Source organism: Aegilops tauschii, chromosome 3 (genome assembly GCF_002575655.3).
Source record: "Aegilops tauschii subsp. strangulata cultivar AL8/78 chromosome 3, Aet v6.0, whole genome shotgun sequence".
Lineage (NCBI taxonomy): Eukaryota > Viridiplantae > Streptophyta > Magnoliopsida > Poales > Poaceae > Aegilops > Aegilops tauschii.
The window spans coordinates 20,892,917-20,916,352 of NC_053037.3; the positions used below are offsets into that span (position 1 = coordinate 20,892,917).

The 23,436-nt window shown below is 43.4% G+C and overlaps 2 protein-coding genes across 2 annotated transcripts; one reads left to right on the plus strand and one right to left on the minus strand.

Moving 5' to 3' along the window:
* The first annotated feature begins 11,768 nt into the window (after positions 1-11,768).
* On the plus strand, positions 11,769-12,937 carry LOC109771052 (E3 ubiquitin-protein ligase ATL6-like). Its single transcript, XM_020329767.3, has one exon. The coding sequence runs from the start codon at positions 11,804-11,806 to the stop codon at positions 12,851-12,853; it is 1,050 nt and encodes a 349-aa protein (XP_020185356.3). The 5' UTR covers positions 11,769-11,803; the 3' UTR covers positions 12,854-12,937.
* A 3,181-nt stretch (positions 12,938-16,118) lies between these two features.
* Positions 16,119-20,101, minus strand: LOC109771041 (GDSL esterase/lipase At1g28600). The gene is made up of 5 exons (XM_020329758.4): positions 19,805-20,101; positions 19,475-19,699; positions 17,089-17,237; positions 16,690-16,966; positions 16,119-16,570 (listed from the first exon to the last, which is right to left on the minus strand). Exons 1-5 carry the CDS (start codon positions 20,034-20,036, stop codon positions 16,290-16,292), a joined length of 1,164 nt encoding a protein of 387 aa, XP_020185347.1. The 5' UTR covers positions 20,037-20,101; the 3' UTR covers positions 16,119-16,289.
* Between the last annotated feature and the right edge of the window lie 3,335 nt (positions 20,102-23,436).

The window sequence follows — 23,436 nt, forward strand, 5'->3', positions numbered from 1 at the left end:
CCTTTTTCCTTGTTTCTTGGTTATTTTTCCGTTATTTTTTTAATTTTCAATTTTCCTTTTTCCTTTTTTCTTGGTTATTTTTCCGTTATTTTTTTAAATACACGAATTATGTATCAAAATAAATGAACTTTTTATATAAATATGGTGAACATTTTTCGAATTTGTGAACTTTTTTATAAATCCCTGAAATCTTTTTCAAAGTCGATTATTTTTTTCAAAATCTGGTGAAATGTTTTACAACTCGTAAACTTTTTCAAATTTGATGAACTTTCTTTTATTTTGTGAACATTTTTTTAAAAATCCGTGAACCTTTTTTCAAAATCTATGAACTGTTTAAAAATTTGTGAATTCTTTTTCAAATTTATTTTTTTATTTTTTCAAGTAATTTATACTAGACTGAAATAAGGGTCAAATAGCGTTGTTTTCGTATAGAACACATCAAAGTGATCGCGGTGCACTCGTTACTACACAAAGTTGGCATGCGGTTTCGAACCCACATCTCGCAGAACAATGATGGTGAAGATTGTTTTTATTCCCATTTGTTTTTAAGCATGTTGCTAGACGAGAGCGATGTTGGGCCGACCCACTACCGCTCACCTTGCAGCGCCAACTAGCCTACTGCTGCTTTCAAGCGCTTTCTGCCATCCTTCTTCTATAAGCACATGCTAAGAAATTATGTTAACTTGGGAGATGCATCGGATGGTGGCCGAGGCAGATTAGTATAACGGATATGCTCTGCGATAGCTATCACCCCCTGCCCTTCTAGTTGCTTCTTGTCGCCATAGGGATATCTGCCCAAGTACAGCTCTAAGACAGTTAATCTGAATGGCCAAATGTCTGATGCGTACACGTCGTATCTTCCCCCATTCATGCCTTGTGGGTCGATCTTGTCCGGGCTAAGGTAGAAGACTGTTCGATCTGAAGTATTGCAGGCCGTCGAGCTAAGCATGCGACTAACCCCAAAGTCGGCAATCTTTACTCTGTTAACATCATCAACCAAAGTATTCCCTGGTTTAGTACCTCGATGAACAATTTTTCGACTGTGTAAATAGGCAATAGCTATAGCATCTGTTTAGCCACACAGGCAGGCAATGCCTCGTCAGTGATGTGCCGGCCATCAAGAGATCCCGAGTCCATAAATTCAAGCAGAATCCTAATCTTCCCTTCAAATTGATACGTACCGTAATACCCCATGAGGTTTGGGTGCTTCACGGTCTGCAATATGGTTATCTCTCTTTATGGGAAATAACTAAATGGTCTATGGGAACATATATCCTCTGAATCTCACCATTCATTTCCGGATTGATCTGTTCCCTGCTATAAGTATTATGCCTTTTCTGCTTTGTATAATTATATCTTCCCTAAACATTTTTTTAATTCATGAACATATTTCAATTAAGAAACAGATTCATAATTCAGGACATTTTTAAAATTTGCAAAACAAACAAATTCATGTACTTTTTAAGAATAGCAAATATTTTATACAGTTTGTGAGCATTTTGTAATCCGTGAACATCTATAGAATCCATGGATATTTTTTGAATTCATGAAATTTTAAAATCCACTCTATCTGTTTCAAAATAACTGGCGTAGTCTTAGTTTATTTAAACTATGACATTTTTTTGTAATGGAGGGGGTAACAAAAAAACACAGCTGTTTTTTTCCTTGCTGTCTATAGCTGGATTTTCTAGAAACGAGTGACACGAAAAAATAAGCGGAGTGAGGCAGGCGACACTATTTCGGGCCGACCCTCTCTTCGCAGAGGCCCGGAGTGAGTTTCAAAGAAGGGTCCTCACTCCTCAGAACACTCCGCCAGTGATTCACTAACTAGGACATTGGACAAACACCTGGCGCTCTTCAACTTCATTACCACTAGTCTCCTTGGTAACTTGGAATAACGTCTCTGATGCCCTGAACCTTTATTGAACTTATTTTTTGAAATTGCTGACTCCATCTTTGTTGCGTGGATTACTTGTCTTTCTGTAAGTAACAGGGATCCCTCGGTAATGGCTTAACCCATGTACAAGATTCCACAATAGTGGGTTTTCCTGTTTTGGGAAGGTTCTACTTGGTTTTTGTTTGTATTTTTTTTGTGATTACTTTGGCGAGTTGACGGTTTTCTTTTTTACCCTTTCCTCTATTTATTTTCTTCTATTTTTGTTATATTTTTCTATTTTAATCCATGACCATTTTCTAAAATTTGTGAACATCTTTTAGACTTGTGAATACTTTTATAATTTCATGAACATAATTCCAATTCCTGAACAGTTTTGTAATTCATGAACATATTTAAATTAAGAAACGGATTCATAATTCAGGACATTTTTAAAATTTGCAAAATAATGAAATTCATGTAATTTTTAAGAATAGCAAATATTTATAGAATTTGTGAGCATTTTGTAATCCGTGAACATCTTTGGAATCCATGGATATTTTTTTGAATTCATGAAATTTTAAAATCCACTCCCTGTGTTTCAAAATAACTGCCGTGGTTTTAGTTTATTTAATCTATGACACTTATTTTAGAATGGAGGGGGTAACAAAAAACCACAGCTATTTTTTTCCTTGATCTCTGTTGCTGGATTTTCTAGGAATGGGTGACACGAAAAAAATAAGCGGAGTGAGGCAGGCGACACTATTTCGCCTTGCAAATAGCACCATATAGTGATTATTTGATGGTAAAAGCGCCAAATAGGAGCTCTTAATCTTATTTCAGTGAAACTGCGTACAGAAAAATAAAATAAAAATAAAATCCTGAGGGGGTGCCCAGCATGCGACAGCTGAGAGCTCGCCAAGTGCACCAAAAATAACCAGGGGCTCCCGGAAGGATACCCCTCTGTTTGTTGTTCTCTTCAACCTTTGACATTCAGTGCACTATAGACACTCTGCCAGTTGATCAGCTTGCACATTAGCTCACCTGGTTCGTGTCCAGGCTCTACGACATTGTGCTTGTGGAAAGTTAAGAGCAACTCTAGCAGACCCCGCATCCGCCCCCGTCCCGCAAAATAATCGCCAAAATGCGGGTAGGGGCGGAAAAACTTGCCCCTTCAGAGCCCGCATCCCGCCCCGGCCCGCAAAAAATTTTGAGGGGCGCGGCAAAATCCCGACCTCAACCCGGGAATACGTGGGTTTCCTCCTCGCGGCTGCGGTGCCCTGCATCACCGAGAAGCAGTTGGCGGGAGGGACATTTCAGCCCGCGCGCTTTCCCCCCTCCTTCCGCCGCCGACCGCCCTTGCTTCCGCCTGCCCGCCGCCGGCGATTCCGGCCAAATCTGCGGGCGGAATCGGTCCACGGGGCCGCCCCACACCCCGCGCTGCACCGACCCCCCCGGATCAGGTGAGAAGAGCCGCCCTCGTCGCTGCCGCCGCCGGGGATCGACCACCATCGGGCCCGCCTCTTCGTCGCCGCCCGGGATCACCCGCCGCGTCCACCACCGGTTAGTGCGTTTTGTTGTGATTTTTGCGAGCGGTATAGTTAATTTGACGCTCCGGTGCGCATGTAGATGGAGTTGAGCCCGTGCGAGAAGTTCTTGCTCTCCGATTCGTCCGATTCGGATGGACTCGGATGTTGAGACCATGCTTACGAACTTTCGGCAACAAACATTGGTCATGGCACTTTCCGTGAAGGAGCACGAAGACGAGAACCGGAAGAGGAGGTGAGGATCGACCGTCGGGCGTCTTTGCATTCCCCGGAATCGTCATCTTGGGAACGAGATGTTGATGCAAGACTACTTCGCGGAGAATCCTACATATCCACCGCACCTCTTCCGGAGAAGGTACCGAATGCGCCGATCCCTCTTTGTCAAAATTGTTCAAGCTTGCGAGGCAAATTGCCGGTATTTTATACTCAAAGAAGAAATGATGCGGGCTTAAAGGGATTTAGTGCATATCAAAAAATCTCCGCGGCAATGCGGGTGATTGCATATGGTGTTCTGGCTGACTATGCCGATGAGTACCTTCGCATTGGTGAAGATACTACAATTGAGTCTGTGCGTAGATTTGCAAAGGTGATCATCCGTGTCTTTGGTCCTGAGTATCTTCGGGCACCCAACGAAGATGACACAAAGAAATTGATGGCAACTAATGAGAGGAGAGGTTGGCCTGGCATGCTAGGTAGCATTGATTGTATGCATTGGACTTGAAAAAATTGCCCCAAGGCATGGCAAGGAATGTATTGTGGCAAGTCTCGTGATGCAACAATTGTGCTAGAGGCCGTAGCATCCGAGGATTTATGGATTTGGCATTGCTTTTTTGGTATGCCGGGCACTCTTAATGATATCAATGTGTTGCAACGGTCTCATTTGTTTGCTAGGCTTGCTAGTGGTGATGCTCCTACTTGCAACTACACTATCAATGGGCATGAATACACAAAGGGGTACTATCTTGCAGATGGTATATACCCTCCTTGGTGCACATTTGTCAAAAGCATCAAAGAACCCAAAACTAAAAAGCAATGTGAATTTGCAAGGGTGCAAGAGGCAGCCCGAAAAGACATTGAAAGAGCATTCGGTGTTTTGCAGTCTAGGTTTGCCATTGTCCGTGGTCCTGCTCGTTTTTTGGATAAGAAAACATTGAAAAATATTATGACATGTTGTGTTATCCTGCACAATATGATTCTTGAAGATGAGAGAGGAATGAACTTGAAATTCTTCTATGACAATGTGGGTAGTCGTCTCAAACCAGCTAGAGACCCTAACCGCATTAGAGCTTTTCTTCAAACATACAAGAAGATTGAAAATGCAAACACCCACTTTCAACTTCAGGAGGATCTCATTGAGCACCATTGGCAAAGGGCTGGACAGTGACTCATTTTTGTATTCATTTGTATTTGTATTCATGACAGGTTTTGTATTGCATTATTTAAGTTTGCTATGGTGATTTGAATAATTATTTGTAATATGGATGATTATTGTATTATGTTTGATTTGAATAATTTAGTTTGGTTTTGGATTGTTGTATTATGTTGGATTTGATATTTGCGGGCCGATGAGATGCGGGATGCAGCGGCGCAAAGAGCAGACCCCACATAGCCGACCCGTAAAAAAGCATATTCCGCGAATATGCATTTTTACGGGTCCGTTTGAGGGGTCTGCATCTGTGGCCGTCCAAGCCGGCCCGCAAAAGCGGTTTTGCGCGAACTGCAAACGCGTTTTGCGGGCCGGCGGGATGTGGGTCTGCTAGAGTTGCTCTAAAACACATCGAATTAGTAATCACGCTCAAAAACATTTAGAATAATAATCGAGGATTCCCAAAAAAAAAGAATAATAATCGAGGAAGGACGGCCAATCCATTTGGCTCAGAACACACCACTACATGCTGCACCTCCTCGTCGTGTGACGCACGAGGTGCGTATTTTCTATTTTGCCAGTTCAGTGGTTGTGGGCTTGTCACGATGGGGGTGCGCGCGCAACTCCTCGTCGTCCTTTGCATCCTCGTCGCCGGCACAAGCACCGCTCAGCTTTTGCCGCCACCACCGGTGCTGCCGCCACTCGGCCCGGCACGGCAGATGAAGCCACCGCCGTTCGGGCGCGCCATGACGATGGTCATCACGGTGGTCGCCGTGGCCATCGGCGTTCTCAAAGTGAACATATGAAGGATGGAACACCACTATGCCCAAAGTGAACTTCCATTTTCTTTCATGATGCATCGCATTCCCAAAATTAGGCTTTTAATGGCTTCTTTCGTCTGTGATCACAGTCCTTCAAGCTAGTGAAGCCGCTACATCGATAATTTTGGTTCTGCACTTGTTACTTGCCTGATTAATAGTAGTGGAGTGTGTAGGCATGTGAGTTTGTTGGTTCGTCTTTCTCACACTTAGTGGCTGAGAGTGGATGGGGCAACATACATATATGCAAGCATATGCGGCATTTTGTATGCATGTTAAGGTTGGTGCATGGGACTATGCCATTAATTATATTGATTTCATGTCAGAAATTCATTTTAAGATATGATCTCACCGTCCATCATAAGTTTCGTCAACTGTGATATACACATTTCTAGCTTCCATGATTCACACTATCTTGTGCATATATATTCCATGGACTCTTCAGTGTATATGACAACTTCCTTGAAATGGAAAGAGAAGTGAAAGCTTTCCTTATATCTAAAACGGAACCAGGGAGAAGAGAGAGAATGCATCTATGTCTCTGAATGTACATCTACTTAGAACCTTTTTTAGTGTAAGAATGGGAAACGGATGCTGAAATTCAAATTAAGTTATGATCACACCATCTCCAAGTATGCTAGATTGTCATAAACTAGTACCTCGACTATATAAAATAACTAATAGATTGGTCCCTGCTTAAGGATGTGGATGCCATTCACAACATCCACTCATACTACAATATTTGATCATATGACTGTCGGTTGTGTGTCTGGCCTGAAATAGGACGTATGTTTCCGCATTATCAAATAATTCATGAGTAACCTATAAGAAAAGAGGTGGATATTTTAAATGCTTGGTCGTCTTTATGAAAATGTTGTTCTTCGGGGAAGCTTTAGGTTTTCATCGCGGTGGTTAAAAAATATAAACAATTTTGGGAACCTTTTGGAACATTTATATTCTGCTTTATCGGTTTTAGAAACCCTTCAGTTTCCGTCTCGCTTCACCTCCTTTTTTTCAAAAATACATTTAAAAATGAAAATTTCAAAAAATGTTCAGACTTTTTAGAAAATGTTTATGTTTCAAAATATACAAAAAATTTGATTATTCTATAAAATTGTGTTTCAAAATTCCATGTTTGAAAAATAATGTTCAATTTTTTCAAAAAATATACATGAAAGTTTGAAGAAACATTGGAGTTTTTCCAAAAATATCACAAGTGTTGTAAAAAATGTTGATGCTTTCATACAAATCTTCTCAAATGTTTAAGAGATATGTGATTTACGAACATAAGTTTCCTATTTTTTAAACTGAAAAAAAACAAACTAAGGGGGTGCTCACGTGCCTCGTCATTGTCGTGACCTAGTCGGAGGATACGCTTGTGCGAAAGTGGGCAAATTGATGCACGATGCGTCAAATACGAGTTCCCCTTTCCAAGACAGACTCAAGACTTATGAGATCACATTCCCCTTGCAACGACGTGTTTGACACAATGGTCACGCAATCGTGGGAATTTGTGGCGACAATTCTATATAGCGCTCATGCTAGCGCTCGCCCGGGCGTAGTGACCCTCATGTCCCATATGCTACGATGTGATAGTATATATACTATTTTATCATTCTAACTATGTTCATATACTACATCTAAGATATTGCAAAGCAAGTTATACTAAAAATTGCATGTGAGCCCATAGTTTTTGTATATTTGAAAATACTTTCATATTGGTACATAATAAACAATAAACTAAAAAAAAGTAGATACAACACAAAAATATAGGCTATATACTACACAATTATTCTTATATACTACATACGACATGTACATACTCTCGGTTTGATAGATACTACATACAACATACAAAAACTCACATAGTGGTAACTAGGAAATATTTTTCATATTTCGGTTTTTGCTTTTTTCCTTTGTCCTTTTATGTTCCCAAGTTTCCAGTTTTTATTTTTTTTTCATTCCAAGTTTTATATTTCGTTTTTATATTTATTTTTCATTTATATTTTGTCCTTTTTGTTTCCTTTTGTTGATTCTCCTTTTTCATCTTCCACTTTTCGAACTTTGCCTTCTTTTCTTTTTCTCCTTTTCTTTTTTCTACTTTAAAACAAGCTAGAACTTTTTCAAATCCAAGTTGAATATTTTTTAATGCATGAAACATATTCTTAAAGACACGATGAGCATTTTAATATAAGTTGAACACTTTTTAAAAATACAACAAAATACACTTTGATCAATTTCATAATATAAACATTGACCATTCTAAAATACATGTCAAATATTTCTTAAATCCACATCATATATTTTTCAAAGACAAGAAATTATTCAATTTCATTGAACATCTTTTTCAAATACAAATTAAACATTTCTTAAAATAATATTTTAACTTCTTAAAAGAAATGTTGAATATATTATAAATATATAAGTACACATAGTAATTTCTAAATGCATGCCAACCACACAATGAAAATATTTTATATATATTTATTTTTTTTAAAATATAGATAATAACATTTCCAAATATTTTTAGATATTTTTAAAAAATACAGATAATTATTTTCAAATACACAAATACACATTAAGATTTTTAAAATACACATTGATATTTTTTCAAATACATGTTGAACTTCTTTAAAATAAAAACATACTTGTTGAACGCTTTTCAATAAATTTTAAACATTTTAAGATAGACGACAATCTTTTATTACATGATGAATACTTCTTAAAAAATTAAAAATTCTTTAAGTACACGTGAAACGTTATATATAGATTATTAAAATAAATTATTTTCTTAATATGTATAATATTTTTGAAAACATTTCAAAAAAAAAGTGTAGAAACGCGAAAACAAAACATGAAGGAAAAAACAAAATGAAAAGAAATCCTCGGTTTATCGCGCAACATGTTCGCTTTTAGTCCTGGGCCTGACTCTGATCGTGCTCATTACAGGTGTTGAATATCAGCGCAAACCCTATTTAGGTCCTTCGGCTGCGATTCGAACACGCGACCTCCTCCTGTAGTGTTAAACCTAATGTGGTTTGTTACAACCTTTTTATTTTGTTCTTCTTGATTATTTTCCTTTTTTAATTTTTAATTTCCCTTTTTCCTTTTTTCTTGATTATTTTTTCATTCTTTTTTAATACACGAATTTTGTATCAAAATAAATGAACTTTTAATCTAAATCTGGTGAACATTCCTCGAATTTGTGAACTTTTTTGTAAATCCCTGAAATCTTTTTCAAAGTCGATGATTTTTTTTCAAAATCTGCTGAAATGTTTTACAACTCGTAAACTTTTTCATAATTGATGAACTTTTTTTTATTTTGTGAACATTTTTTTTTGAAAATCTGTGAACCTTTTTTCAAAATCTATGAACTTTTTAAAAATTCGTGAATTCTTTGTCAATTTTATTTTTTATTTTTTCAAGTAATTTATACTGGACTGAAATAAGTGTCAAATAGCGTTGTTTTCGTATAGAACACATCAAAGTGATCGTGGTGCACTCGTTACTACACAAAGTTGGCATGCGGTTTCGAATCCACATCTCGTAGAACAATGATGGTGAAGATTGTTTTTATTCCCATTTGTTTTTTGAGCATGTTGCTAGACGCGAGCGTTGTTGGGCCGACCCACTACCGCTCAGCTTGCAGCACCAACTAGCCTACTGCTGCTTTCAAGCACTTTCTGCCATCCTTCTTCTATAAGCAGAGGCTAAGAAATTCTGTTAACTTGGGAGATGCATTGTCGGATGGTGGCCGAGGCAGACCAGTATAACAAATACGCTCTACGATAGCTATCACCCCCTGCCCTTCTAGTTGCTTCTTGTCGCCATAGGGATATCTGCCCAAGTACAACTCTAAGACAGTTAATCTGAATGGCCAAATGTCTGGTGCGTACACGTCGTATCTTCCCCCATTCATGCCCCGGGCTAAGGTAGAAGACTGTTCGATCTGAAGTATTGCAGGCCATCGAGCTAAGCATGCGACTAACCCCGAGGTCGGCAATCTTTACTCTATTAGCATCATCAACCAGAGTATTCCCTGGTTTAGTATCTCGATGAACAATTTTTCGACTGTGTAAATAGGTAATAGCTGAAAGCATCTGTTTAGCCACACAGGCAGGCAATGCCTCGTCGGTGATGTGTCAGCCATCAGAGATCCCGACTCCATAAATTCAAGCAAAATCCTAATCTCCCCTTCAAATTGATACGTACCGTAATACCCCATGAGGTTTGGGTGCTTCACGGTCTGCAATATGGATATCTCTCTTTATGGGAAATAACTAAATGGTCTATGGGAACTTATATCCTCTGAATCTCACCATTCATTTCCGGATTGATCGGTTCCCTGCTATAAGTATTATGCCTTTTCTGCTTTGTATAATTATATTTTCCCTGAACATTTTTTTAATTCATGAACATATTTCAATTAAGAAATAGATTCATAATTTAGAATATTTTTAAAATTTGCAAAACAGACAAATTCATGTACTTTTTAAGAATAGCAAATATTTTATACAATTTGTGAGCATTTTGTAATCCATGAACATGTTTAGAATCCATGGATATTTTTTGAATTCATGAAATTTTAAAATCCACTCCCTCCATTTCAAAATAACTATCGTGGTTTTAGTTTATTTAAAATATGAAATTTATTTTGAAATGGAGGGGGTAACAAAAAACACAGCTTTTTTTTCCTTGCTGTCAGTAGCTGGATTTTCTAGGAACGAGTGGCACGAAAAAAATAAGCAGAGTGAGGCAGGCGACACTATTTCGGGCCGATCCTCTCTTCGCAGTGGCCCGGAGTGAGTTTCAAAGAAGGGTCCTCACTCCTCAGAACACTCCGCCAGTGATTCACTAACTAGGAAATTTTGTCAAACACCTGGCGCTCTTCAACTTCATTGTCACTAGTCTCCTTGGTAACTTGGAATAACGTCTCTGAACCTTTAGTGAACTTATTTTTTTGAAATTGCTTACTCCATCTCTGTTGCGTGGATTACTTGTCTTTCTGTAAGCAACAGGGATCCCTCGGTAATGGCTTAACCCATGTACAAGATTCCACAATAGTGGGTTTTCCTGTTTTGGGAAGGTTCTACTTGGTTTTTGTTTGTGATTACTTTGGCGAGTTTACGGTTTTCTTTTTTACCCTTTCCTTTATTTATTTTCTTATCTTTTTGTTATATTTTTCTATTTTAATCCATGACCATTTTCTAAAATTTGTGAACATCTTTTAGACTTGTGAATACTTTTATAATTTCGTGAACATAATTCCAATTCCTGACCATTTTTGTAATTCATAAACATATTTCAATTAAGAAACAGATTCATAATTCAGAACATTTTTAAAATTTGCAAAATAACGAAATTCATGTACTTTTTAAGAATAGCAAATATTTTATACAATTTGTGAGCATTTTGTAATCCATGAACATCTTTAGAATCCATGAATATTTTTTGAATTCATGAAATTTTAAAACCCACTCCCTCCGTTTCAAAATAACTAAAGTGGTTTTAGTTTGTTTAAACTATGACACTTTATTTTGGAATGCGGGGGGTAACAAAAAACCACACCTGTTTTTTTCCTTGCTGTCAGTTGCTGGATTTTCTAGGGCCGAGTGACACGAAAAAGTAAGCGAAGTGAGGCAGACGACACTATATTGCCTCGCAAATAGCACCTTATAGTGATTATTTGATTAACTTGATGGTAAAAGCGCCAAATAAGAGCTCCCTATCTTATTTCAGCGAAACTGCGTACAGAAAAATAAAATCCTGAGGGGGTGCCCAGCATGCGACAGCTGAGAGCTCGCCAAGTACACCAAAAATGACCAGGGGCTCCCGGAAGGATACCCCTCTGTTTGTTGTTCTCTTCAGCCTTTGACATTCAGTGCAGTATAGACACTCTGCCAGTTGATCAGCTTGCACATTAGCTCACCTGGTTCGTGTCCAGGTTCTACGACATTGTGCTTGTGGAAAGTTAAAGCACGTCGAATTAGTAATCACGCTAAAAAAAGCAATCACACTAAAAACATTCAGCATAATAATCGAGGATTCCCTAAAAAAAAGAATAATAATCGAGGAAGGACGGCCAATCCATTTGGGTCAAAACTCAAAACATGGCACTACATGTCGCACCTCCTCGTCGTATGACGCACCAGGTGCGTAGTTTCTCCTTTGCCAGTTCAGTGGTTGTGGGCTTGTGGCGATGGGGGTGCGCGCGCACCTCCTCGTCGTCCTTTGCATCCTCGTCGCCGCCACAAGCACGGCTCAGCTATTGCCGCCACCACCGGTGCTGCCGCCACTCGGCCCGGCACCGCAGCCGAAGCCACCGCTGTTCGGGCGCGCCATGACGATGGTGATCACGGTGGTCGCCGTGGCCGTCGGCGTTCTCTTCCTCCTGCTCTTCTTGTGCGCGTACATCACCCAGTGCCGGCTCGTCGAGGACCACGACGAGCCGCAAGGGGGGAGCGTCGCGCCGGGCGGTGTGTCCAGGCGGGGGAAGCGCGGGCTGGACCCGGCGGTGGTGGCGACGTTCCCGATCGTGCCGTACAGGGAGATCAAGGAGCACAAGATCGGCAGCGGCGCGCTGGAGTGCGCCGTGTGCCTGACGGAGTTCGAGGACGCCGACGACCTCCGGCTGCTGCCGCACTGCTCGCACGCGTTCCACCCGGACTGCATCGACCCGTGGCTGGAGACGCGGACCACGTGCCCTCTGTGCCGCGCCAACCTCGAGAAGCCACCGCCACCGGCTGCCGCCCCAGCGCCCTCCTCGCCGCCGCATGCCGTCGTGGCGATGCCGGTGCAGCAGGATGAGCCGAAGGAGGACAGTGACAAGGACGACCGTAAGGAGGAGGCCGCAGAGCTGGAGAAGCTGCGCAGGGAGCGCCGGGCGGCGAGGCTGCTGAGGTCGCACTCGACGGGGCACTCGGCGGGGCAGTGCGACTGCGAGGACCACGAGAGGTTCACGCTGCGGCTGCCGGAGCAGGTGAGGGAGGAGGTGCTCAGCAGGTGCTGCGCGAGGCCCGCTGTGGAGAGCTTGACCGGAGGAGGGTGCGCTGTGGGAGAAAGAGGAGGCAGCTTCCGTGACGCCGGAGGAGCCGCCGCCACCGGCGGCGACTGCAGCCGTGGCGACCGGCGGTGGCAGGCGCTCCTGGCCAGGACGATGCCGTGGGCCCGAGCCAGGTCGACGCGGAAGGTGCGGGACAGCTCCATCAGAGATGACGTCGTGGCCGCCACGACGGCAGCGTCGCCATGAGCCCATGACCCAGACGACGTCGACACCTGAACATTTCGTGTGCTCTTTCCGTTGACTCTGATGGTGTACATTCTTTCTGTAATTCGTTTTGGTGTGGTGTGGGAGGCAATTCGATCACGGAGGAGCAGCGTTTGGTTTGGTGTGGTGATGTTTTGTTTGTGCTCCTTGGTGTTGATGGAAACTATCCTCCAAAATGAAATATTCATGTACGTAAACACGAGTGTAACACAACGTATATGGAAAAGTTTCTCGTGCTTAAAGATTCTGTGGAGAAGAACGTGCATGTGGCATGAATGTGGCCGTTCCTGACCGTGAGTAGGTATCATTTTGGCATTCGGCGTTTGGCTTGCGGATATCCGGTGGTAGGAGTACTTGTTTTCTCAACCTTATCGTGATTTGTCTTTTTTCTTTTCTCGAGCTTTGAATCGAAATTTGTTGATTTTTATTTCAAATATAACTAATACCGTTTCCAAATATGTGTTCATATTTTGAAAATACAGATAATTATTTTCAAATACAAAAATACACATTAAACTTTTTAAAATGCACATTGCTATTTTTGAAATAACGTTGAACTTCTTTTCAATAAAACATACTTGTTGAAAGCTTTTGAATGCATGATAAACATTTTAAGATACACAACAAAGAATCTTTTATTACACGATGAGCACTTCTTGAAAAATAATAATTCTTTAAGTACACATGAAGCATTATATATAGATTATTAAAATAAATTATTTTCTTAATATGTCATAATATTTTTGAAAATAATTCCAAAATAGTGTATGTTAGGAATAAGCCACGCATGAGTATGTGCTCCTGTGTGTGATCTGCATGCATGGATGGATTAGTTAGCTAGCTATGGAGCCGGAGGAGCCGAGTCGCGTGGCAGTTGTGCATGGAGGAAGAATAGGAAGCAATAGTTGAGGCTTGGTCCTATACGTGTGTATCCAAAGATTCTGCAGACTTGGCTGTTACCCAAGCGTGTGTGTAGCTAGCCTATGGAGTACTAATCGGATCAAGCAACCGTGGGCTTGACCATGCATGCGTGTGTGCGTGGGGTTAGTGGGTGCGTGTGTGAGTCTTGTACTTGGCTATATAAGTTGAGCAAATGTATGAGAAAAGCGGTCGTGAGGGCTGGAAGAAAAATGTAGCCCATGTGTACGCCAAGGAGCAGAGCCATTCGCAAAGCTTTTGTGCTCTTCCTTGTGCGTGTGTGTGTGTCTGTGTTGAGCTCCCTTTCATGGTGTGTGTTGAGGGAAACCACAAGAGATAGTTGAGAGGTAGAAGAAGCGGCGCTGCGAGGAGGCAGCGCCAACAGTGTAGAGAAACGAAAACAAAACATGATGGAGAAAAAGAAATGAAAAGAAATCTTGGGTTTGTCGCGCAACACGTTTGCCTTTAGTCATGGGCCTGGCCCATTTTATGAGTCATTGGGAGTGACTCTCTGATCGTGCTCATCACAGGCGTTCAATATCAGCACAAACCCGTTTCTCAAAATAAAAAACTCAGCGCAAACCCTATTTTGCTCCTTCGGTTGCGATTCAAAAACGCAACCTCCTTGTTTGGTGTTAGCTACGGTGGCCAACTAGACAATTCACCTGATGTGATTTGTTAGATCCTTTTTCTTCTGTTCTTATTTATTATTTTCTTTTTTCTTTTTCTTTACTATTTTCTCTTCCTTTTCCTTTCTTCTTGTTAGTTTTTCCATTCCCCTATTTTTTAGAATACATGAAAAAATTATCCAAATGAATGACCTTTTTTCAAAATCTGGTGGACATTTTTCGAATTTGTGAAATTTGTTTTTGAAAATCCCTGAAACCCTTTTCAAAGTCGATGATTTTTTTTCAATTTCGTAAACTTTTTTAAATCTGGTAAAAAATTCAAACTCGTAACCTTTTTCAAAATTGAGGAACTTCTTTTCGATTTTGTGAACATTTTGTTTTTTTTTTTTGAAAATCCGTGAACCTTTTTTCAAAACCTATGAACTTCTAAAAAATTCATGAATTCTTTTCAAATTTACATTTTATTTTTGAAGTAATTTATAGTAGATAGAAATAAGGGTCAAATTGTGTTGTTTTCGTATAGAACACATCAAAGTGATCGCGGTGCACTTGTTACTGCACCAAGTCCGTCAACGTTGGCATGCGGTTTTGAATCCACATCTCACAGAACTATAGACTTCAGACATATAATCTCGAAGTATAACAAACAACTTGGGTCAATTCAACACGAGTGTTCTACCAACATCGTGCTCTCAAATGTAACTGGCATTTAACGATGCTCATGAGAATCATCGAATTAACACTTAAGCTAGTCCTAGAGGCAAGACTAGGAATCAGGTTTTACCGTTTATATCTCTACACGTGCTAACAAGGTATCCACTGAACCGCATATTTAAGAACCATAGCAGTTACAACATGGAATTTAAACATTAACAATAAACTTGGAAAGAAATAATACAAATATTATTGCCTTTAAGGAATATTTCCAACAGTTAAAGGGTCATACTACGGTACCCCTATGTCGCATATATACAGCTATATAACATGACGTACATGCTGAGTTGTGCACAGGTCCATGGAGCCAGTACATGGGTGACCGAGTTTGTGAACGTGCCTGCTAAAAGAGGAGGAGTCATGGCCATCAATGATCCGAAGTTTAACTCGGAGGAGAGGAGGCCATCGACATACTTATCCTATATAAATGAGGTCGAAGCCTTGCAGAATGAGAAGTTCTAGACACATGTCGCGACCCAATGATCTAAGGCATTTCACCTACCGGGTGGGCATGGACCTAGGTAATGGTTGTTCCATTGTGTCTCGCTACCAAGTAAATCAGTGCGACTACCATATCACTACGAGGCACTGATGAAATTACTCACAATATATATAAAAGGTTGCAAAGTGTTGAGAGTACCCTCTCCTCAAATAACTAGTGGATTAGCTTTAGCACCTCTAATCGCAACCATTGATTGCCTTTAGTTTCTATGCAAAAAGCCGTAGAAAGCACATGAGCACATCTTGTGTGTGTTTGTGCGCGCGCGTATGTGTGGTGTTATTTGTGCAAAGTGTGTCTATGTGCTCTTTGTAATATAGAAAGTTGTACTAGTACATAAAGGTCCTAGCCTATGTTCGTTGGTTGTTGACTACCAAGAAAAGGTAGAATAGCAACAATGAGGAAGCATACCACCCAAAGAAAGACATGAAAAATATTAACCTGAGCTAACAAAGATTTAGAGTTGTGCAGTCATTACCAGCCAGAACCTGAGGTGAAGATATTGATACTCGTGTACCTTAAATACAGATCGTTTGGCATGCATGCATGCCGACATTAGATATCACTTGAGCATCTGGAACGACAACTAGCCATGCCAAAAAATGTTTGTCATTCGGCAAGTTTTCATACAGTAATCCTCCACATGTGTGTTACAAAATTACAAATCATAGAGAACCTTGTATTCTACAGACGAGACAAGCTCGGTAAGTTTTGAACATGAATTTTTGGTGGTGGCAATTGGAGGTTGAGTGTATGGACCTCTTAGCAGACCATCAGCAATGGCCTTGTATGACGTTTCTGTGGGATGCAAGCCATCCCAAGATGCATACTTTTGTGGGTTATCACACACCTTGTATTCTCCATGTCCACACTTTGTGGTTATTGACACACCATAAGGCCCTTCTACACCGCAGCAAGCCACCAAAGGATTCTTGATCCCTAAAAAGCAGTTACAGCAAATAAGAGCCGGGATTAGCATATGCATATCTTAGTAGGGAATGTTTTTCTTGCTACCTGCTAAGTTATTTCATGTGTAAACCATAAAGTTCTAGACTCACCAAACTGAGAAGGGGAAACAAAGATCTCCATAGCAGCACCATAGTAATCAGCATAGATGATCGACACACTAGGATGAAGTTTCCGTAACTTTTCCAGCTCATCCACAAGAAGTTTGTTGTGGTAGCGTGAGAACTCGTTCATCCAACGGATACAGCCTGTGTCTGACTCATAGTCCCCCGTGTCATCACTCTGGTACATCGTGAGGTACACCGGCAAGCACCCGATTGGGAGGTTGCCGGGAACTAATAGAGTTTTGGCTCCCAATCCAATCAGATCCTGCAAATTGCACTTAGTTATACTGCATTATTATGTAGTTACAAACTATTTCTGTAATTGGGATTTGACATAACAACAGTGGTAATGATAGCATAAGGAGCAACAAACCACAAATGACTCACGGTGATTATAGATGAAATTTTGGAAATAACACTCGGAGCGAACGAGCGAATCTTCTCAACAGGCACCAAAGAGGTAAGAGGAACGTTGTAGTCATTTCCCCCAATTTCTCCAACCAAGAAAAGAGATTTGTTCATCATGTCCACACAGTCTATTGAATAAACACGTTACTTTATCAATGTGGAAAGATAACATCTTAATTAGTTTAGAAAATGTATCAAAACACAACATTTTGATGGTAGTAAAGAAGTGAAAGGCTTACAACAATTTACATCCATTTATTTATGATCCTATTATAGAGAAAATGTGGAAGTACTATATCTCTCACTTCGAACATCAAAGTTGTCTCCTCTGGATAACAATAATGTTGTTGTGATTTATTATGGTAAAATAAATCAATTGTAAAGTGATTACCTTTTCTTATGAAATTTCTATAATCAAGCTACAACCTCACTACATTAGTTTAATTTGGAGACCAATATGGACCTTGAGAATATTTGCATTAACGTAATGCCACCATTGATCTTCATCAAGTTACAAATACACTAATTGTTGAAATTATTGGGCCGTTCCCATTAATTATAACAAAAAAAATAATAAATCTCAAAGGCCCACTCATGCATGTGTAAACCGGCGGACACACCTTTAAAAAATGGGTGTGCACACACAGAATTAAACTCCAAACCTCTTGGTTTAGTTCAAACCATAGTAACCAAATGGCGCAGCATACCTCGTGTGCCTATTTTCTTCTTTTTCTTCTAGTTGTTCGTCAAATTGACGCAACCGTTTCCCTGTATGGTTTTTTGGTTTTGTTTAGCCTTTTTTTCCTCTCTTTTTTCCAGTTTGTTTTCACTTTTTAATTCTCTAACTTGGTTTAAATCCTGAATTTTGAAATTTATGAACATTTATCTAAATCCATGAACATTTTCTTAAATTTGCGAACGTTTTCAAATCCATGAACTCTTTTTCAAATTAATGAATGATCAAATCCACGAACTCTTTTCATTTTTTCCAAACTTTTTTTAAAACCTGCAAACTTTTTTTAAATTCATGAAATGTTTTGTTGAAAATCGATGAACTATTTAAATTCATGATTTTTCTTTTGAAAATCTATGAACGATTTTCAATTTTCAAGAACTTCTTCAAATGTCATGAACTTTTTCAAAAATTTGAAATTTTGTGTAATTTGTATTTTTGTTTCAATTTTAGTGAGCTTTTAAAATTCACACACTATTTAGAATTGGTGAACTTTTTCCAGATTCGTGAAGTTTTTTCAATCCATGAACCTTTTTGAATTCATGAACTTTCTTCAAATTGATGGTTTTTTTTTCAATTCATGCACTTTAAAAAATTACTAAACTTTTTACAATTTGCGAACTATTTTAAACTCATGAACTTTTTTACTTTTAAAAAACCAGCAACAGGTTTTTTCAGTGAACAATACAACACAAAGAAGAAAACCAAGCAAAAAAGTGAAACAATTAAAAAAAGGCAAGCGATCTAGGGACGCGAACGAGGATGCGAGGCACACTGGGCTGCAGCCCATGAGGGGACGCGTAAGCGCTACAAACCTTACTTGGCGCTTAGGGCTCTAATTAGGAGGTCTCCTCGTGCATGGCCTGTGGTGGAACCAAATTTAGTTCCACATTGCTAGCGGAGAGGGAATTACACATTGCTAGCCGAGAGGGAGTTTCACATATATACAAATTTTCTTTTTTGTAATTTTTAATATATATATTTCCATAGCAGCACGCGGGGAGTTATCGAATTAAACAAGTTAGGCGCTTACTGCCCGACGCAGAAGAAACAAGTGTCGCGTTGCCTTCTCTCAATTTCAACTGTGAAAGCATCTTTGTTGTTGGCGCCTGCTGCCCAAAATGCTTGCGCCCACCGCCCACCCAAAGGTGATTATTCTCAGCGAGAAAAACGACTAACCGCTTGATGCATCTTTATGCGCCGATGCCAAACTTGAGACAGGGATTTGTCCCGCGTAAATGCCACTCCCTCCGTTTATAAATAAAAATAAAATGTTCTAACCTTTTTACGAATTGGGTGTATATAGACACGTCTCAGTAGTGTGTTTGTTCACTTATTTTAATCCCTACATAGTTCAAATTAAAATATCCAAATCATCTTATATCTGTGGATGGAGAGAGTAACTGATACTAGTACGTAGCACCAGCACACCACTCATAAAAGGATGCAACATTCCAGTCGCGTTAGATGAACTTGGGAAGTAGTTTTAGAGGAGGGCAAACCTAATGTAAGATACAATACTGTCAACCTGAGCTGGTATCCAAATTTTAAGTTTCTAGCGAAATGTATCATCGCCCCTGACTTGCCTTGAGAAATTAAGCTGACAAAAAATGTTGAAGTAAATTAACATACCGGCTACATCGGTGGGGCAAAGCAGGTGGAGCAGGTCACGGAACCACTTCATCTCCATATCGAGGTGGACCAAGTCGGCCCTAGCCGCGGTGAACCCGTGCTCCCACAAGACTTCCGGGCTCAGCGCCGTGGCGGCGCCCACGGCGAAGTTGGCTCCTCCGGCGAAGTCCTCCGAGCTCCGCCCGCTCCAGTACGGCCGCACGAACGGCAGTCCCAGCGCGTCCGCTGCGGCGTGGCGCACCCACACAGCAAAAAAACAGGTTCCAAAATTAGCACATACACTGTGCCGACAAAGTTGTCCTGTGGATAGATCGAATGCTTGTTCCATACCGATGAAGTCGACGACGATGCGGCCATTGGAGAAGCGGCCGGTGGCGCGGTGGAAGAAGGTCTCGCCGTAGGGCAGCCTGGGCCCGGTGTCGTTGCCGTAGACGTAGCGGTAGTTGCCCGTGTCCGCCAGCGAATCCCCGAAGCTGAACACCCGCGAGTAGCACGCCCGCGCTGGCTGCGCCGCCGCCAGCACCAGTAGCACCACCGCCAACATGGTGGCAGAGGAAGCCATGCTGCTTCTCTCTGTCTCTCTGTTTCTCGTGGGACATGTGCTCGAGATGAACGGATATAAAGAATCCACGGGGAGCGCGGGAGGGAAGCGACTGTCAGCTACTCCACCAAACGGTGGTGATTACGATCGCGTGCCGGCGTGCGATCGCTTTCATCCGACAAGTTGCAGGAAAGATGATGCCGCGGATAAGCAGAAAGACAAAAGCGTTTTCCTATATCCTTACTTATTTTATCGGCCGGGGCCGGATAAGAGTTGGAAACAAATAATGCAGATGGTAACCACGAGGTTGCATGTGCAAATAAAGATTGTACGACAATAATAAAGATTACATGAGGTCGCATCGTGAGTATATAATAAGTATATAGCAGCACTTCCACGGGAGGAGTCCACAATTGCTTTGCTTTTGACTGTTGCGTGTGTGTTTCGCCAAATGTGACGAATCAGCAGCTAGCTCTTGCAATTTTTTTGCAGAAGGACATGAAAACGGGGGAAGTGCTAGTTGGTCTTTCGCGACCACCGCGGCACTGTGGTCTTTGCGTCATGTCGTTTCCTCTCGAAGTGTTCGAGCGCACTGGACGCCGAGCTTGCAGCTTGCATGCATGGAGGGCGTGTCCCTTGCTCTGGAATGTGTGGGCCCGTCTTGCATGCGGATGGGACGTACCCATGCACGCAAGATTTTGGGGAGGGCTGGTTTGCGGTGAGCCTTTCCGAGCAGGCTGGCACGCCGATGGAAGATGTGGCCGAGGTTGTAACGCGTCCGGCCTCCACGTCGCCCTGTGATCAGGTGGCCATGATATGCGCAGAGCTCAGACAGGCGCTATCCCCCCTGTTGGCGCAGCCGGTGAGCAGGAACCCCCCTCAAAAGCAACAGAAGCCAAGGCAGAAGCGTGTGCCGGTCTCCTCCCCTTGTCGAAGCGTCAGGCTGGCCAAGGGGGGGCGTGCGTCGAAGGCTTCCAAGCAGCAGGCGGTACTCATTATGAGAAAAAGGGTTTCCCCCCGCTTTGTATTACAAAGCAAACATCCGATACAACCAACGATAGGTGCTGGGGCGGAAGCAGCACAACCACGCCCAAAAGAAAAGAAAGAGAAAAAAGAAAATAAACAAATGCCGATAACGGCGGATCGACAAAGACGACGGAGCCTCGCGACCGCTGCTTCCACTGGAAATCGTCCCCCAAGCTCCGAGACTCCGAAGCGCCGGTACCAATCAACACCTCCAAGAAGGGACGCGACGATGATGACGCTGCTGCCAAGGGTTTCCCCCGGTACACGGTGAGGAAAGAGGAAGGGTAGCCCCGACGCCCTCCAGGAAGGTCCGATGGCACCCTCAGGCGCCACCGCGTCGGTGTCGGCCAAGCCAACAGGGATTTCTCCCGATCCCATCCTCCACCTCAGGCACTCCGGTGCTCGCCACCAAACCGACCACCACCCTGTGCACACGAACACGAAGCTTCCCACGCTGTCTCACCATGGCACCGTGAAGATGGCCTGCACAACGAGGAAGGGGGGCCGGGACTAGGGCAGCAGCACCGTCAGAATACTGGAGGGCCCCACCTCCACCGTCCACGACGGTAGCCGACCGGACGCCAAAGCGGGAGCTTGCCGGGCCCGTGGCCCCACAGGCCCGGCTGGGCCCTCAAAGGCCCGGACAACTCCCGCCTCTGCGCCGCAGCTGGCATGCCGTCGGCGTCGCTGCCCCCCGTCCGAGCTGCTCCACCACCTCACCACACAAACGACGACGAAGCCACACCGGGGGCCGGCCCGCTAGGACCCGGATGGGGCCCATGGGCCCCGATCTGGGCCGGGGCGCGCCACCGGCCAACCAGCGCCACCACGCGGTCTCGCCGCCAAGGGGCCGCGCCACCACCGAGCGAGCCGCCGGCCACCGCGCCGGGACGCCGGGCCGTCATCAGGCCGAGGGGCACCGCCACCGCCTCCATGCCCCAGGCAGGGAGCCGCGCGCGCGGGGACAGGCAGGCCCCGCCGCCACCAACACCACCCGGCCCGCGCCGGGGGCGCCCGTCGGCGGCGGCAGGGAGGGAAGGCGCGACGAGGGCGGCCGAAGGGGAAGGAGGGCTCGCGCCGCCCCGGCCACCTCCCGGGGAGGCGGCGCGAAGCGGATCCGGGGGAAGGGGGGAGGGGGGAGGGGAGGGGCGGGGGCGGTCGGCGACCGGCGGCGGCGGCGGGGCCTAGGACGGCCGGCGGCGGCGGCGGGGGGAGGGAGGGAGGAACCCTAGGTCGGGGGAGCGGGGGAGCGGGGGAAAACCTTCGCCTCTCAGAGCGGGGGAGCGGGGGTACTCATTAGGAAACTGTGCCTGGCGCACGAGGGAGATGTGATCTCGGATGAGGCTCTTCAAGCCTACGTCGACTTGTTTGACAAGCCACTGGTGGAGAGTCACGTGAAGGCAATTCTAGCCTTGTTCGGTTGGGACTCGGAAGCGTTGTCGCTGGCGGGGGAGGAGGACTGTGTGATGGTTGGGTCGTAGTGCCGTGGTGCACCAAGGTGGTCATGATGGGTGTTCACAACCTCTGAAAATTTTGGTGTGGAACGTGCATGGACTTAACTCCACGGCACGACATAGTGCGGTTTTTCAGGTCGTGGAGGCGGCTAGGGCTAGCGTGGTGTGCCTCCAAGAAACAAAGATGGAGATCATGTCGAGTGAGCTTGTAAGGCAATGCTTGGGTAATAGATTTGAGGACTTTTACTATGTGCCGGCCGTAGGCACACGTGGGTGCATTTTACTCGCGTGGGATAAAATGGTGGTGTCGGCCTCTAATAGGCATGCCACCGAGAACACAATTACGGCGCTTTTCAAGCAGGGCGAGGTCATGTGGTGGTTGACGGGTGTATATGGACCCTAGAACGATGCGGAAAAGGTGGAGTTCTTGCACGAACTGAGAGAGGTGCGTGATCTTCACGCTGGCCCGTGGGCAGTAGTGGGGGACTTCAATCTTTTGGTTAACCCAGAAGACAAGAATAATACAATGATCAACAGGAGAATGATGGCTAGGTTCTGGTCGTTGCTAAATGCCCTGGAACTTAAGGAGTTATACTTGAACAACAGGAGGTACACGTGGTCAAACGAAAGGAGAAACCCCACCCTAGAGAAAATCGATCACATTTTTGTTACCAACACCTGGTAGGACATCTTTCCACGAAACTTGTTGACGGCTCTTGGCACGGCAGTCTCGGATCATTCCCCCCTCTTTGTGGACTTGGACGCGGATTTTCACGTGGGCAAGCGCTTTAAGTTTGAAAGCTTCTGGCCGAAGGCCGAGGGCTTTCTGGATGTAGTTCAGGAGGCATGGATGCAGTGCCGTCGGAAGGTAACCCTTTCTTGGCCCTGGATAGCAAGCTTCATGCAACGGCCATAGCTTTGCAAAGGTGGAGTGACAAGTG

Bases quoted from the DNA above. Each gene is read 5' to 3' on its own strand.
- LOC109771052 (XM_020329767.3), top strand. From the start codon at position 11,804: ATGGGGGTGCGCGCGCACCTCCTCGTCGTCCTTTGCATCCTCGTCGCC.
- LOC109771041 (XM_020329758.4), bottom strand. From the start codon at position 20,036: ATGGCTTCCTCTGCCACCATGTTGGCGGTGGTGCTACTGGTGCTGGCG. The intron at 19,700-19,804 runs GTATGGAACAAG...GCCACGCCGCAG, and splicing joins CATCGTCGTCGACTTCATCG to CGGACGCGCTGGGACTGCCG. The intron at 17,238-19,474 runs GTATGTTAATTT...TTTATTCAATAG, and splicing joins TTGCCCCACCGATGTAGCCG to ACTGTGTGGACATGATGAAC.